General features: G+C 35.8%; 3 protein-coding genes across 4 annotated transcripts; 1 reads left to right on the top strand and 2 right to left on the bottom strand.

Annotated features, from left to right (window-relative positions):
• Window positions 1–222: 222 nt before the first annotated feature.
• On the bottom strand, window positions 223–2845 carry LOC121763629 (lignin-forming anionic peroxidase-like). Its single transcript, XM_042159688.1, has 3 exons — window positions 2593–2845; window positions 1061–1412; window positions 223–768 (listed from the first exon to the last, which is right to left on the bottom strand). The coding sequence occupies exons 1-3, from the start codon at window positions 2803–2805 to the stop codon at window positions 383–385; spliced, it is 951 nt and encodes a 316-aa protein (XP_042015622.1). The 5' UTR covers window positions 2806–2845; the 3' UTR covers window positions 223–382.
• Window positions 2846–8575: 5730 nt separating this feature from the next.
• On the bottom strand, window positions 8576–12109 carry LOC121764701 (ribosome-recycling factor, chloroplastic-like). 2 transcript variants are annotated; one of them, XR_006042609.1, is made up of 11 exons: window positions 11897–12109; window positions 11721–11832; window positions 11586–11652; window positions 11408–11503; window positions 10791–10888; window positions 10273–10384; window positions 9923–9964; window positions 9734–9790; window positions 9602–9652; window positions 9164–9220; window positions 8576–8634 (listed from the first exon to the last, which is right to left on the bottom strand). XR_006042609.1 is itself a non-coding variant. In XM_042160717.1 (10 exons), the coding sequence occupies exons 1-9, from the start codon at window positions 12000–12002 to the stop codon at window positions 9638–9640; spliced, it is 705 nt and encodes a 234-aa protein (XP_042016651.1). In that variant the 5' UTR covers window positions 12003–12109; the 3' UTR covers window positions 8913–9220; window positions 9602–9637. The 2 variants fall into 2 exon arrangements, 1 of the variants encoding a protein (XP_042016651.1); XM_042160717.1 differs by lacking the exon at window positions 8576–8634 and having other exon boundaries at window positions 8913–9220.
• An 893-nt stretch (window positions 12110–13002) lies between these two features.
• Window positions 13003–13707, top strand: LOC121764901 (mavicyanin-like). The gene is made up of 2 exons (XM_042160926.1): window positions 13003–13194; window positions 13273–13707. The coding sequence occupies exons 1-2, from the start codon at window positions 13038–13040 to the stop codon at window positions 13656–13658; spliced, it is 543 nt and encodes a 180-aa protein (XP_042016860.1). The 5' UTR covers window positions 13003–13037; the 3' UTR covers window positions 13659–13707.
• Window positions 13708–14129: the final 422 nt, after the last annotated feature.

Genomic DNA, 14129 nt, shown 5'->3' with positions numbered 1-14129 from the left:
TGACCCTTATGGTAGAACAGTATAAGGTAGGACAGAGAACGTGAATAAAAATAAAATTCATATTTTATTAACATTTTTAATAATCTGTGGAGAACCAAAATGAGACATTTTATTTATAGACGAAAGGAATTATATCAATTTGGTTTTATTTTAAAAAACACTTTATGACTTCTTTCTGTTCTAGTTAATTATACTCGTTATCATTACCTTATTGAGTCAGTATATGAAAGAAGAAAATTTTAGATTTACTTCTTTTTATTTGACAATATATTATTGAACCATGATAAACACTTGATAGAAGCAACCACACTGAATTACATGATCAAATCACATTCTTCGAAAACGACACATTGATTTTATTTAAATTCTCCTAGTATCGATCTTAATTAGCAGAACCACAGGTCCTTCTAATTATCCCATTTCCGCCGGTTAAGGGTTCGATATCTCCCATTTTGATCATGGCGGCGCCGAAATCCGATTGGAAACTCCTCGGCTTGCTGATGTATCCCTGCACTATGCTGTCGCTCGATCCGCCGCTGAAAAGAACTTGATCTGATGCCAGTAGCCCTCTCAACTTAACCAAATTCCTGAAATAATTGTTGTCGAACCTATTAGGCGTCACCAGATCCAGTGGCGCCAGATTGTTATTGCCGCCCGTCTGAGGGCACTGCCGCTGCCGCGTGCTTGCGAATCCGGGGTCGATGCTGTTGTTGGCGTAGATCCTGGCCCGGAAAGTCACGCATCGAGCTTGGCCGATTGTGTGAGATCCTGCAAAATTGATTGCATTTTAACGTACCCCTATATATATTTATCATGATAGTTAATACTTCCTCCTGTAATACTATCAAACTTTTAGCTTGCTTGGATTTTAAAACATCCTTTGACTTTGAAAAAGAAACTAAGTAGAGAAAAGTAGTAGAATACAAATTTTATTTTTATATATTGATTATAATAAAATATAAATATAATGAGTTAATAAAATGCGGGTGTATTTAAAAAAAATAGTAAAAGTAAAATGAAATATTTAATGACAGGCGGAGAGATAAATGATTATAAATACCTGACAAAGCAACCATATCTCTTTCATTTAGGTTTTTGTTTGCGAAGTTGGAAATGAGGGTTTGAAGAGAATCGCTGGCCAGAGGAAGGTCGCTTTCAGCTTGTGATCTGGTGGCGGCGGTGGTGGAATCCCTCCTCCCTAGCTTCACGGTCCATGATTTCCCTCCAACAGCCACCGTTGCATCACGCGCCGCCACTGCCAGCACGTCAGCGCACGACACCACCCTGGGGCATATGGACTCCACCGCCTGCTTCGCGGCCTCCACCACTTCGAACCCTCTAACAGAGTTGTTATTCTGCAATGCAACTCTCTCTCCAGTGGTATCGTCCAATAGGATTGATCCATCACATCCCTAGTAACAATGACAAGTTAACTAACTATATAATATATGTAAAGGCGATAGCCCTTATCAATATTATTTTCTGTGTCCATCATATATTGCACGTAAAAATATAATCCTTCCATCCAGGGGCGGACACAAGTAGGAGAAGGGTGGGGCTTAAGCCTTAAGCCCTTACCCCATAAATTTTTATTTTGGTTTTTACTTGTAAATTTTTGTAAATTTCGAAAATCATGTTCTTTAGCCCTTACAACCTAATGCCTCTCAACACTAAATTCTTGGGTATTGAATAATAGAAAGGGGCTGAATCTTAAATTCCTCAACAGCAATAGAAAGCATCAATGGGTGCCGACTGTTTTGAGGTTGAAGAAGAACAAGAAAAGTGAATAACTTCAAGGGTATTGGGCTTTTAAAGTGAACTTATTACTTTAGGGCTCTTTAGTTTTATTTTAAATAAAACATGTTAGGTACACAAGTGGAGACTGGAGTATGTATTCAACTCTAAAGTAAAGTTTATAAAAAAAATAAATGTAAGAAATGTATCTCTTTTAAACCCTGTAGTATCATTTAAAAAGGGACCATTGCTATACTATAAGTTAAGTAATTTTATTTAAGTGAATTCGTCTTATATATGTAAAAAAGTACTACTAGCTAAATTTCAAACATAGGTTCTTGAGACAACTTTCTTCCCATTTAAAAGCGTTAACTTTTCTTTGGGTAATTTTATGTTTTCTTTGCCTTTTTAAAAATAAAATTACATAAAAGCTTGTCTTTTCTATAGTTTTTTCATAGAAAAAGTTTCTTTGATGTTTTATAGTATGAGAGATGCATAAAATAAGTAAGAGATCATTTTTGTTAAACGAACAGAAAAGTAAAATGGTTATCTTCGATGGAACGAGGAAATACAACATATATATTCAACCCCTACTAAGAAAAATTTCTGCGTCCGCCCCTGCCTCCATCCCAAGGAAGATGACCCATTCCTTAGGTGACACAGAAATTTATGCAACTTTATTTTGTGTGTGAAGTGGAGAGAGTAAAGTAAGAGATAAGGAATAAAGTAGAGATAAATGTGTTTCCATTTTTAGTAATGGGTCATTTTGGCTGGGACAAACTAAAAAGGAAAGTGAGTAATCTTCAATTGGACAGAGAGAGTACTAACATATGATCATGAAAGTGAGAGAATGTTAACCTGAACGAAGCAGTCGTGGAAGTGGAGGCGGACGAGGGACGCGGCCATCCTGCGCTCCCTCGACACGGCCTGCCGGATGGAGGTCCGGATTGTACTCAGCGCCTTAGGGCATGTACTATCGTAGAACGTTGAAGATAGTTGTGCCTCACATGGTACATTAACAATCAAGACTATTACAAGTGTAACAACATAATAATAATTGGATGAAATCATCGTGTTAATAGAGTAAACAATTTAGTACTATTTGGAATGATGATTGGGGAGATGATTTGTTAGCTCTATTTATACAGGAAATAATTTGAAGATTTATTATTACAACTTAAACGTGACTTATTCTTGCATGGCCGTCGTCGTTATCGGCGTTTGAAATATTTGCTACGTGTGGTAATACTTTTCAAGATATTGCCGACTACTTTAGCTGTTTGTGTTTTTATTTGGTTTGAATTTTCTCGCTCGTCCCGCTGTTTTTAGATTGTGATTAGTTTGCATGATTAGATAAGCATTAATTATGAAATTGATGTGTAGTGATAACTTAGTGGATAAACAGGTTATTGTATTTGAAGTGGTGTTTAAATTGCCACGTATTTACTATAATTCTGAAATATTATTTTAGTTTTATATATTAGACTTAATACTGTACTCGAAATATACATAAAGTTTTTATTTCATTTATAAAATTTCATATTCTTCAAACCAAAGATTGTATTTTAGTGACTTCATTTGATAGTGACTTCGATAATAGGGAAAAATCCAACCATTACTTTGGATTCCAAAGTAGTCAATCAATCTATTATTTGCTAGTTAGCATTGTAAATCAATTTCGAAATAGTTTTAAATTTTATACTCAGTCATTCGACTAAAAAATAGTCTCATCTTTCCATTTTGATATATCCATAAAAATTAGTATTATCCTAAAATTGAAAGTTTTTCCCAAATTTTTAATACTATTTTATCAATTTTTTTTATTTTTCTCTCATACTTTATTCACTTCTTTTTCTTTCTTTCTCTTACTTTATCAATTTTTCATTAAATCTGTGTCATCGACCCATAAGACTATTTTTTATTTGACGGAGGAAATAACATGTGCTTTCATTATTATATTCGAATACTGTGATGTATAGTGAGTGATACATATATAGTATATAAGTATACGTTTGAATTTCTCATTTCTGATAGGAGTATTAGTTAGATGTCTACTGCATCTTTGATCCAAAGAAAAATCGCCAAAAATTTCAAAATATTAAAAATCAAAAACCTTTTCATATCAATTTTCTCCAGCTTCTATCACTACCCCTTCACTCTCACATGTATTATAAAAGAAGGGAAAATGAAATTGAATTCAGTTTTATGGCAATTAATTCCCTTGTTGTCGAAGCAGCATTTTCAAGGAACAAGATTTGGATGCCCATTTTCTTCTAATAGACTCAAAAAATCCTAATTAAGTTAAAATAATTTTAATCATTATTTAATTTGAGTTATCCGCATCGGGTAACCCAAAATTCCAAAGATATGTGTACTCGAACCAGATCCCGATACCTATAATTTCGGATATCTCGGATACCAAATATCAAATGATTTTTGGATCAAGTCAACCCTACTAGTCTAACGAGGTATAATATGATGTGAAATTTATTTAGTTTTTTCTTAATATAGAGAAGTCGTCGAATAATATATAAATTAGTATGATTTTTTAACTTTGTTTAGTTTTTTATTGATATCTAATTACCATAACTAACTAGGTATGATATGATGTGAAATTTATTACTGTAGTTTTTTCTTGTTGTAGAGAAGTCGTTGATTGATAACTTTGGTCTATGTATATCCTCTTTTATTGAAAGAAAAGCATATCCTTTAGAAAAAGAACAAATCGTGTCATAGGATAAATCTGTCTGATTAGTTGTGAGTGTTACATTAGTTAGTTATTTGTATAACTTGATATTTTGCATTATTTAAGTGAAGACATCTTATCAAGTAAGTAGTGGGAGTACTACTATTAGAAAGGGACCTGTTGTGACAAAATAGAGTAATTGTGTAATCGACAAACGAAAGAACGTAAGGAGACATAGAATTTATGTGGTTCGCCAATTGGCTACGTCCACGGGCAAGAACGGAGAACAAATTATATTATGACTGCAGTTACAGATTTCAGATCCAAGATCACGATCACGGAATTATGTGCTCTACTCACATATAAATATGCACACATTAGATCCTATCTTAATTAGGAAACATAATCCTATTCTAATTAGGAAACATAATCTTATCTCAATTAGGAGACAAATTCAAGACATACTAACAAATCTCCACCTTGACTTGAATCCTCCTTCCAAATGCATCATCATAATACCAAACAAACAAACTTCTTCATCCTTGCCCCAAATTTGCCCTCCACGGGCAACTAACAGCTCATGACATCAATATTACGCAAATCCAGCAAAATTTTGTTCAAATTTTCCTGATGATCCGAAGGGGCATACCTTCCTAATTGTGTAATCGAAACAAACGTTGCTTCAGGAGCAACTTGTTGGTTAGAGACTTCGTCATGTAAAGACTCTCCAACTTCGTCCAAAGAGCAGCAGCAGTCTGCTGCTCAGCAACTTCGATGATAACATCTTCAGACAGGCACAACATGATGGTCGAGTGGGCCTTTTCGTCTAAGGTTGTCCACTCCTCATCATCCTCCATTGCCTTCTTTGTTTTGAGCAGCGCCCACAAACTCTGCCGCTTCAGCAAGGATCGCATCTTGATCTGGCATAAGCCAAAACTATTTCTCCGGGTGAATTTGTCGATCTTCACGTTCAGAGCAGACATCTTGATCGATTAACACAGAAACCCTAACATATGCGGAATTCAAAACCCTAGTCCAAAAACCAGGCTCTGATACCAGTTTGTTGTGACAAAATAGAGTAATTGTGTAATCGACAAACGAAAGAACGTAAGGAGACACATAATTTACGTGGTTCGCCAATTGGCTACGTCCACGGGCAAGAACGGAGAACAAATTGTATTATGACTGCAGTTACAGATTTCAGATCCAAGATCACGGAATTATGTGCTCTACTCACATATAAATAGACACACATTAGATCCTATCTTAATTAGGAAACATAATCCTATTCTAATTAGGAAACATAAGCATATCCCAATTAGGAGACAAATTCAAGGCATACTAACAAGACCGATTAAATTATTGACTTTTCTTTTAATATTAATCGAATTTTTGCATTATTGGAATGAAGACACTATCAAGTAGTATCAATTTTGAGAAAATGACGGATTATATTATTCACCTTTATTTGTATATTAGTCTTCGATTACATTTAAAACGGTGGGTGATGGCTATCAAAATGTCTAATATAGCAGCCTAGCCTAAACTGAAACATCCCATAAATAAATATCAAGTTGTAATTGCCTACCTCAATAGTACTTGTTACAAAAAGCACAAAGCATAACTTGCCCAACTCCTATTGGAATTGTTACTTTCTAGTACCTATAGTTTATTGAGTAATGAGTAGGGAGTATATGATTTATATTGACAACAATTTAGTTTCTATAAATTCCAGATGTTAGAGTACAATAGTCTGATATTTGAAAAAATGATTGTAGGAACTTCAATGTGTTATGTGAACAATCAAACGTATGATTTAAGCACAGTTCTTTTGGAATATGTGAAACATAGTTAATCATTTAAAAAATATGTAATAATAGTAAAAGTAATGACTAACACTACTCTACTCGTATGCAATTGGATTAGTAGTAAACTAAGACACGACCCTTTAATCAAATTGTAAAGATTAATTGGTTGTAAATCCATGAACTAAGTGAATTAGTTTTACCATAATTTAGAAGTTTGATGTATAAATACATAAATTTTTGGGTATAATGGAAGTTCCACCCCTCCAAATTTCAACCAAAATTGATTTGGCATTGAAAATAGGTAGCATGTAAAGTTCAATTATCAAAATAATAGTATATCATTTTAATGTTTAAATTTAACCTAAAATAAACTTGGGAGATCATCATCATTGCCTATATTATTAAGAAGAAGAAGAAAATCAAAACAACATGATTTGATGTAAAATTTGGCACATCTTCTGGTTATGATGACACGTTGCTTTTTATTTACCCGAAATTAAAATCTAGGACAAATTTCAAAATACATTAAAGTACATATAGTATTTAAATATCACTTTTATAGATTAGGAAAAACCCTGAGTTCACTAAATGTCTACGGATTTACAATCCATTAATCCGATTTGTTAGTTAGATACAATAATTCAAACTCAATTTATGTCTATTGTGTGTATTGTTGGTAGTGCATGTGTTTGTGCAATGTATTATGAGTGTTATATTATGAGGGTTCGGTTTGCAAGATTGTATCCCGAAATTAAATATGTAGTATGTTTAGTTCATGAGATTCAATCCCACAACTCAATCCTAGAAATATAATCATGGGATAATTAGTCATAACTAACCCCTTATGACTAAAATAATCTCACAACTCAATCATATCTTGTATCTTGGTAGTATTATTTTATCTAGGAAATCGAACACTACATATATGAGTGTATTATGAGGGTTCGGTTTGCAAGATTGTATCCCGAAATTAAATATGTAGTATGTTTAGTTCATGAGATTCAATCTCACAACTCAATCCTAGAAATATAATCATGGGATAATTAGTCATAACTAACCCCTTATGACTAAAATAATCTCACAACTCAATCGTATCTTGTATCTTGGTAGTATTATTTTATCTAGGAAATCAAACACTACTACCTATTTGTTTGTGTTGTGTGTGTAACGTGTGTTGTATATATGTGTACTGTATTTGAAAGATGCTCAAGTCTACAACTCTTTGAAATTCTTATTAAGCATTTCAAATCCATAATCTTAACTCAACGGTATCAAACGCTCCCTTAGTTGAAAGATTCCAAATCAACCGTGTCTAAATCACAAGTTGGCTTAAAGCATCTAACTGGATAATATTTTATTCAACATATCACTTCCGACTTCGGAGAATCAGAAAATTCAAGTAAGTTGAAAATTTTGATAAATAAGCCCAGCACAAATTAATATAGCTGAACATGTCACAAATGAATTTATGCCTTAACAGAAAAAATGTACAGTAACAAAAAGAACAATTCAAGAAACTCTATCAACAAGAACAAGTCTTGAAGCAGCATATACCATATTTTTCTAGAGCACCACATATCACCCTCCAAAGCCAAGTGGGGCTTCTCAAATTTTTATTACAGCAGCGAATCTCATTTACATGTCGCCGGGAGGTCTTCATACTTTCAGCAGTTCCTGAAAGATAACAACAATAATGGAGTGGAAATGGTCGAATTCATAATATAAGAGTAAGGGCATCAGCAGTGGGGCGCCCTAAAGCCCGCCCTATGCACCGCCATGTCAGCATTTTATCCTCCTACCCTTTCACCTGCAGTAGGGCGCTCTATAAGCCGCCCTAAGGGGCGCCCTAAGCATTTTCTTTTATTTGAATATTTAAATAAATACAAAAATTGGGAAAAACCTTCATTTCATTTATAAAATTAATACATTACAATACAAATTAAAAAAATATGCATACTCAGCGACGACGGTTACGGGCCCACACTTCTTCAATCATGTCGTTCATGAACTGAGCATGGTGTTGTTGGTTGCGCATTGAGGCCTGTCTAGATAGAACCTCATTGAAGCTCGTCGGTAATCCTCGAGCGGGGGGCGCGGTCGCCGTGTTGGAGGAGCTAGATGCACCTTCATCATCGGTCCAATCGGTGATGCTCCCACCTTCATGTTCGACTATCATATTCGTCCGACGTCGAATAGGCCTAGGGATCTGCTCCGCCGCCGCCGCCTCGCGCTGCATTTCGGCTAAGCATTCCGCCATTGCGTCTTGAACGGCTGCATTTAAGGCTTGAGTCAAGGTCGGACTACCGCCCTCCGAGGAACTCCGGTCGTCGTCGTGGTTCATTTTGGTTTGCGAGAGATGGAGAAATGTGAGAGGTGAGAGAAATGAGAGATGCGAGAAATGTTTGTCTGAAAAATAAAATGAGAAACGAGGTTTAATAAATAGACAAAATTCGAAAAAAAAAAAACAAAAAAACGAGTTGCATCATCCGCGTCGCCCACAGTGGGCGGACGATGTCATATCGTCCGCGCTTCCTCCGCGGACTATCTGTCGGGCGAGGACGACGCATAGTCCATCGTCCGCGCACCCACAGTGGCGGACGATGGCGCGCCCGAGGCATCGGGCGGCCTATCGTCCGCCCCACTGTGGGTGCCCTAAGTGAGAGCTACCAAATTAACTGCTGATGTGATGACCAAGAAGTTGATATGGTCGAATTGATAACACAAAAGCATACATTAGACCCGTCTATAGAGAGAATTTGGACCTTGTCGTACAAGGAGAGAATAGATGTTATTATAAGGATGCAATTTCGTTTACTAGACGTTCCACCCTGCAGGAAACGAGTGACTCCCCTGCCTCCCAGTGCAGAGTGGTAGGAGTCTGTAGTTCCAAACTATCATACTTACAAGCAAGAAAAGACGATGCAAGGAGATATACCTTCTCTTTTTGTTTGAAGATTGATTCAATCTTCTTCATGTACTCATCCGTCACTTTCTGCAAATGGTGAACCGAAATTATCAAGGAAGTTGTGGAGCCCTGAGATCTTAATAAATACGGGATAGAATAACAAAAAGTGAAAATCGTGTACTTGTAATAACGCACAGAAATTGAGAAGCCAGTTGCGTTTATATATAATGAGCAATTTAATATTTCTAAGGTAAATAAAAGGCCAACAACAATGGACTTCACAGAATAATCAGAACACTTCTCTTTAGCACAATTTATTGATTACCCAGATATGTTCTGTTTCTTTATCAACACAGCAATGATCAATTTGGGTTGTGTAGCAACGTGACAGATTGAAGATGATGACAGAGGAATTTCTAGCAGTTTCAGACTCTTCTTAGTATACTTATTAGTAACTTAAAATGGTACCTGCAAATCATCAGATAGGTCCTTCACATTATCCTCTTAGAGCTTCTTCTCCTGTAAGATGTCACAGATTATAGAATCATGACATGGGGAGGGAGGGGGTGCGGGACAGACAGATGAGTAGATTTTTTAGACCTTCTCAAGCTTCTCATGAGATTTGATGGCATCTCTTCTAATATTCCTTATGGCAACCTACAAACAAGATGAACTTAATGTGATTGTGGACTACGATTGCACAGGAGAATTAGTTTTAGAAAAGGGAATCCAAAGTTGAACATGGAGGGACTTAGCATTAACCTATTTATTTATATTACCAATGCTTACCTTGCCTTCTTCAGCCTGCTTAGCCACAACCTTTGACAACTCCTGCATAAACATAACAAAAAGTATATCAAGAGAGAAGGATCCTAAATGAGTCGTATTGACATTTCTACGTTCACAAGAAGGTTTTTTATAGGACAATTAACATCCAAATCCAGAAAGGCAGAAACCATTTGGATAAAACAGACAATAAACCCTACAGAAACCCATTCACTCAGCTACAATATCTTCCTCATTATTTGGTCAATAACGTCTATATCATAGACAATTCACGACCAATTCCAGAAAGGTGGAAACCATTTGGATAAAACAGACAATAAGCCCTACAGAACCCATTCACTCAGCTACAATACCTTCCTCCTGTCTGATGTGAGTTGTGGTATAGACAACCTAATAACGTCTCCATCATTATTTGGAGTCATCACAAGGTCAGAATCAATAATTGCTTTCTCTATAGACTTCAAGCTGTAAACAACAGGACAAACTAAACATAATTTGATAAACCACAATACATAGCATGTGACAGCCAGTGGAAGCAAACAAGTATGGCAAAGATAATTTCCATACCTTGAGTCCTTGACATCAGATTATTTAATGTAACAGTAAATCTAAAGTTGAATTTGTTCCTAGTTTCCCAGCAATGACAAAAATGTTCAAAAACTCAACAGAGACCATTATCTCGTGGAGGTCCTACCTAACAAGGAGTCATTCTTTTTTCTTCTGCTAATTTATATATATGTGCGGGATGGAAAAAACATGCTGTATTCACTAAGCATTTCACCCAGTTTCTAAGCCAGTTCACCTCGAATGTCAATTCTAAATGACTGATTACAATTATTTGTTTTAAAAATGTATAGGATAAGGTGTATACCTGGATTTGTCGTAGGGCTGCACCAATATGGAACTTGCATCTGGAGTACTTATCTGAGCTATGCTCTTCAAAACAACTGGTGTTCCATAATACTCTACCTAAAAACATGGTGCAAAATGGGAACAGCAATGAAAAAACAATATGCAGTCATTTCTAACTTCTAAGACAAGGCAAACTCAGTAATAACACAATACATCTATATTGAGCATATGGCGCCAAGACTCCTTTGAGGATAATTGAACCGTTTCAATCAAACATCATCACATGACACTTTCTCATAAAATCATTGATGAGTTCTTATTACATATACATGTGGGCTGCTTCTCATGACTCAACTGGTGCTCATTAAACAAATTCATTTATTCAAATCATGGCGATGAAAATATGATTGAAGATAGGCTACACATGACTAGTACATCCACGCCCAGTGCTAGATTTTATCATGAAATAAATCATCAATCAACGGGTAAAATACATTAACTAGGACAATACTAGCAGCTATATCTTCGAATGAGTGGGAAATGTTCTACTGCATAAAAGATTGACAGAGAAAGCACAAAATATGAACCCTAAATAATGCTCTGAATCAATAAAAAACATATGGAATTCAGTCGTACCTCAATTTTGTCTAGTATAGCTGGATTTGCCCTTCCTGTCCTAATCGAATTGAAACTGGACTTGACCTTTTCAATAGTCTTCTCCATCCTTTCTCTCTGATCAATGAATAACATAACTGCATTCTTAGCTAATTGCAGAACAGAAATGGTTTGATACGAAAAGTCACGAATTTCTTACAGCATCTTCTTCAATCATCGACTTCTCTGCTTCAATTTCCTCGAGAGTGGCGCACCGCACTCCCATTCTAACATTAAGGCAAATTCATCGAGTAAATACTGACAAATCATTAGATATTTCAGGAAGTCAGGTTACCTCTCCTTTACTGCGTGCTTGATAAATAAAGGTTTCGCAGAAACCCCTGCCGCCGCCATCCGGAGCTTGGCATAGTTCGAGGACGCACTCCATGAAGGCGCATTTTTAAGACCTGCAGCAAAGTCAACCTCAACGACGAGTTATCCGATAGGAACAAGTAGAAGGAGAAGCGGGACCTGGGAATGACGTGCGAGTTTTAGGAGCAATGGAGGCGTAGAAGATAGGCGAGAAGGTTGTGGCCATGGGAGATGATACACACAACTGTTTGACGAAATGCTTCATTCGAATTTCTTTTCTTACTTCGTTTCGCACTACACTTTTGGTTGATAACACCGAAAATGCACCAATTCATGTCCATTTTCTTTTTACATCTTCCACTGATAATTTAGAAATCTCCATTCATCTATGCGAGTTTTTAATTATTATTTTCATTTATAAATGAACATAAATTTAAAGATAGTGTCAGAAATAGTACGTGGATAAATAAATACTTATTTTACAAATTCAAAAGACATATTATATCTTACTTTGTTTCATAATTTCAAAAAAATACTTACATTATAGTCTCATACTTTACTTGATGTAGCAATATAAGTAGTATCGAATAGTCGTTAATCATATTGAAAAAATAAGATAATAGTTAAAAAGGATTTTCGTATGATTTTCAAGAAATAAGAATGAGATGATCCAAAGATTCCAAACCCAACCCAAACACAATGTGTTTTCATCTCCTTTTCATTTTCACTTCTTGCATATCTAGAATTACGATAAAATGTGAATGCATGACGACATACGTTTGAAGATAGAATTTAAACGATATTTACAACTCAAACAAAATGTTTAAAACACAATATCAATATATTAGTATCAAACTTGCAATGTCATTTTGAACCGTAAATGCCATAATTGCCCTACCTAATATATGAATATATTTGCAAAGAATAGTGACGACCTAGGGAAACCACTACTTAAATGCATAGAACACGAATTTAGTTCAATCATAAGAGCGATTTAGTTTGTATAGTAGAGAGTTAAAATGCTTTGGCAGTTGCAAAAATGTTGTCACTATTAAATTTAGTTAGAGACAAATTCAAATGCATGATAATAGTCATGACTAAGAGCATAGGAAAAGCAGTCAAATGCTGCCAAAAGAGAGGGTAGGTAGGTAGTACCACGTTTACATGGTAAAAATAACATGCACCAACACAAGCACTTCATGACTAATTTGTGACTCTTTCACCTCACATCCCTATCTATGATACTATAAAATTAGCTACCCCCATTCAACATTCTTGTATCAAATTAATCATTGGCAAAATGGTGAATATTGCAATAATTTTCATGTTTTTTGTGATGCTATGCAATGGGTCTTCTCTCTACAAAGTTGGCGACTCGGCCGGTTGGGCCGTCATCGGCAACATGGACTACAACAAATGGGCTTCCTCCAAGTCCTTCCAACCCGGCGACACCTTCCGTAACTTCCATTACCTATTTCAATTAACATTTTTAAATACCAATTTTACATATTTATGTTTTTTTTTTTGTTATATAGTGTTCCAATACAACCCATCGTACCACAACGTGCTACAAGTGAGCCGGTCGGACTTCCACACGTGCGATGCCACATCCCCGATCGCCACCTATGCAACCGGCAACGACTCCATTGTTATCCGTAGCCCGGGCCACTACTACTACATTTGCGGATTTATGGGCCATTGCCAGGCAGGTCAAAAAGTTGACTTAAGGGTGCCGAGAAATATAGGGCCCGATGGGAGCCCGATCTCTAGCCCAACTTTGCCCAGCAATGTATCATCCATTGCGGAGGCCTCAGCTTATGGGCCAATGGCGCCCGGCCCATCTCATAGTAATGGACATTTTGTCGTGTTTCACTATGCCCTTTTGTGTTTCGGTTTCGGGCTTTTGTTTATTTTTATTTGATTTGTGAGTGTTTATGTATTTTCGTTTTAATCCATGAGGGATTTGGGTATTTCCCGTACTCGACTTTTAGTATATGATGATTAATTATTAATTAATTATTATTGTCATCATCGTGATGTTAATTATTATGTATTTACCCAGCTTTTGTTAGATGCGGTTTCTACTTTTATGCTACTTAGTAAGTAGTACTTATCATGTGAACAAATGCTGTATTACTTTTTTGAGTGAGGTGCGATTTGTGCTATTGTAGAAAAACAGAAAATAAAAGCAATTCACTTTATTTTCGATAATGGAATTTCTGGATCTTCTCAAAATAAAATTTTATATAGGCCAACCATGAAAACCGATTTAAGGAAATAAGCCGGAAAATAAGTGCATGTATATTTTTTAAAAACAATGCATCAGCAAGTTTTTTCGTCGCTGGGAAAGAAAAGGCTCAAAATTGAATTGAAGATGCTTAGTACTGTATTA

This window comes from Salvia splendens, chromosome 14, assembly GCF_004379255.2.
Source record: "Salvia splendens isolate huo1 chromosome 14, SspV2, whole genome shotgun sequence".
Lineage (NCBI taxonomy): Eukaryota > Viridiplantae > Streptophyta > Magnoliopsida > Lamiales > Lamiaceae > Salvia > Salvia splendens.
The sequence above is the reverse complement of the archived record's forward strand: the minus strand, read 5'-3'. Positions and strand labels throughout refer to the sequence as shown.

Bases quoted from the DNA above. Each gene is read 5' to 3' on its own strand.
- LOC121763629 (XM_042159688.1), bottom strand. From the start codon at position 2,805: ATGATTTCATCCAATTATTATTATGTTGTTACACTTGTAATAGTCTTG. The intron at 1,413-2,592 runs GTTAACATTCTC...CATTGTTACTAG, and splicing joins TCCACGACTGCTTCGTTCAG to GGATGTGATGGATCAATCCT. The intron at 769-1,060 runs GTATTTATAATC...TCAATTTTGCAG, and splicing joins AGATATGGTTGCTTTGTCAG to GATCTCACACAATCGGCCAA.
- LOC121764701 (XM_042160717.1), bottom strand. From the start codon at position 12,002: ATGAAGCATTTCGTCAAACAGTTGTGTGTATCATCTCCCATGGCCACA. The intron at 11,653-11,720 runs GTAACCTGACTT...CCTTAATGTTAG, and splicing joins AAGCACGCAGTAAAGGAGAG to AATGGGAGTGCGGTGCGCCA. The intron at 10,889-11,407 runs GTACGACTGAAT...CCATGTTTTTAG, and splicing joins CTATACTAGACAAAATTGAG to GTAGAGTATTATGGAACACC.
- LOC121764901 (XM_042160926.1), top strand. From the start codon at position 13,038: ATGGTGAATATTGCAATAATTTTCATGTTTTTTGTGATGCTATGCAAT. The intron at 13,195-13,272 runs GTAACTTCCATT...TTTGTTATATAG, and splicing joins CCAACCCGGCGACACCTTCC to TGTTCCAATACAACCCATCG.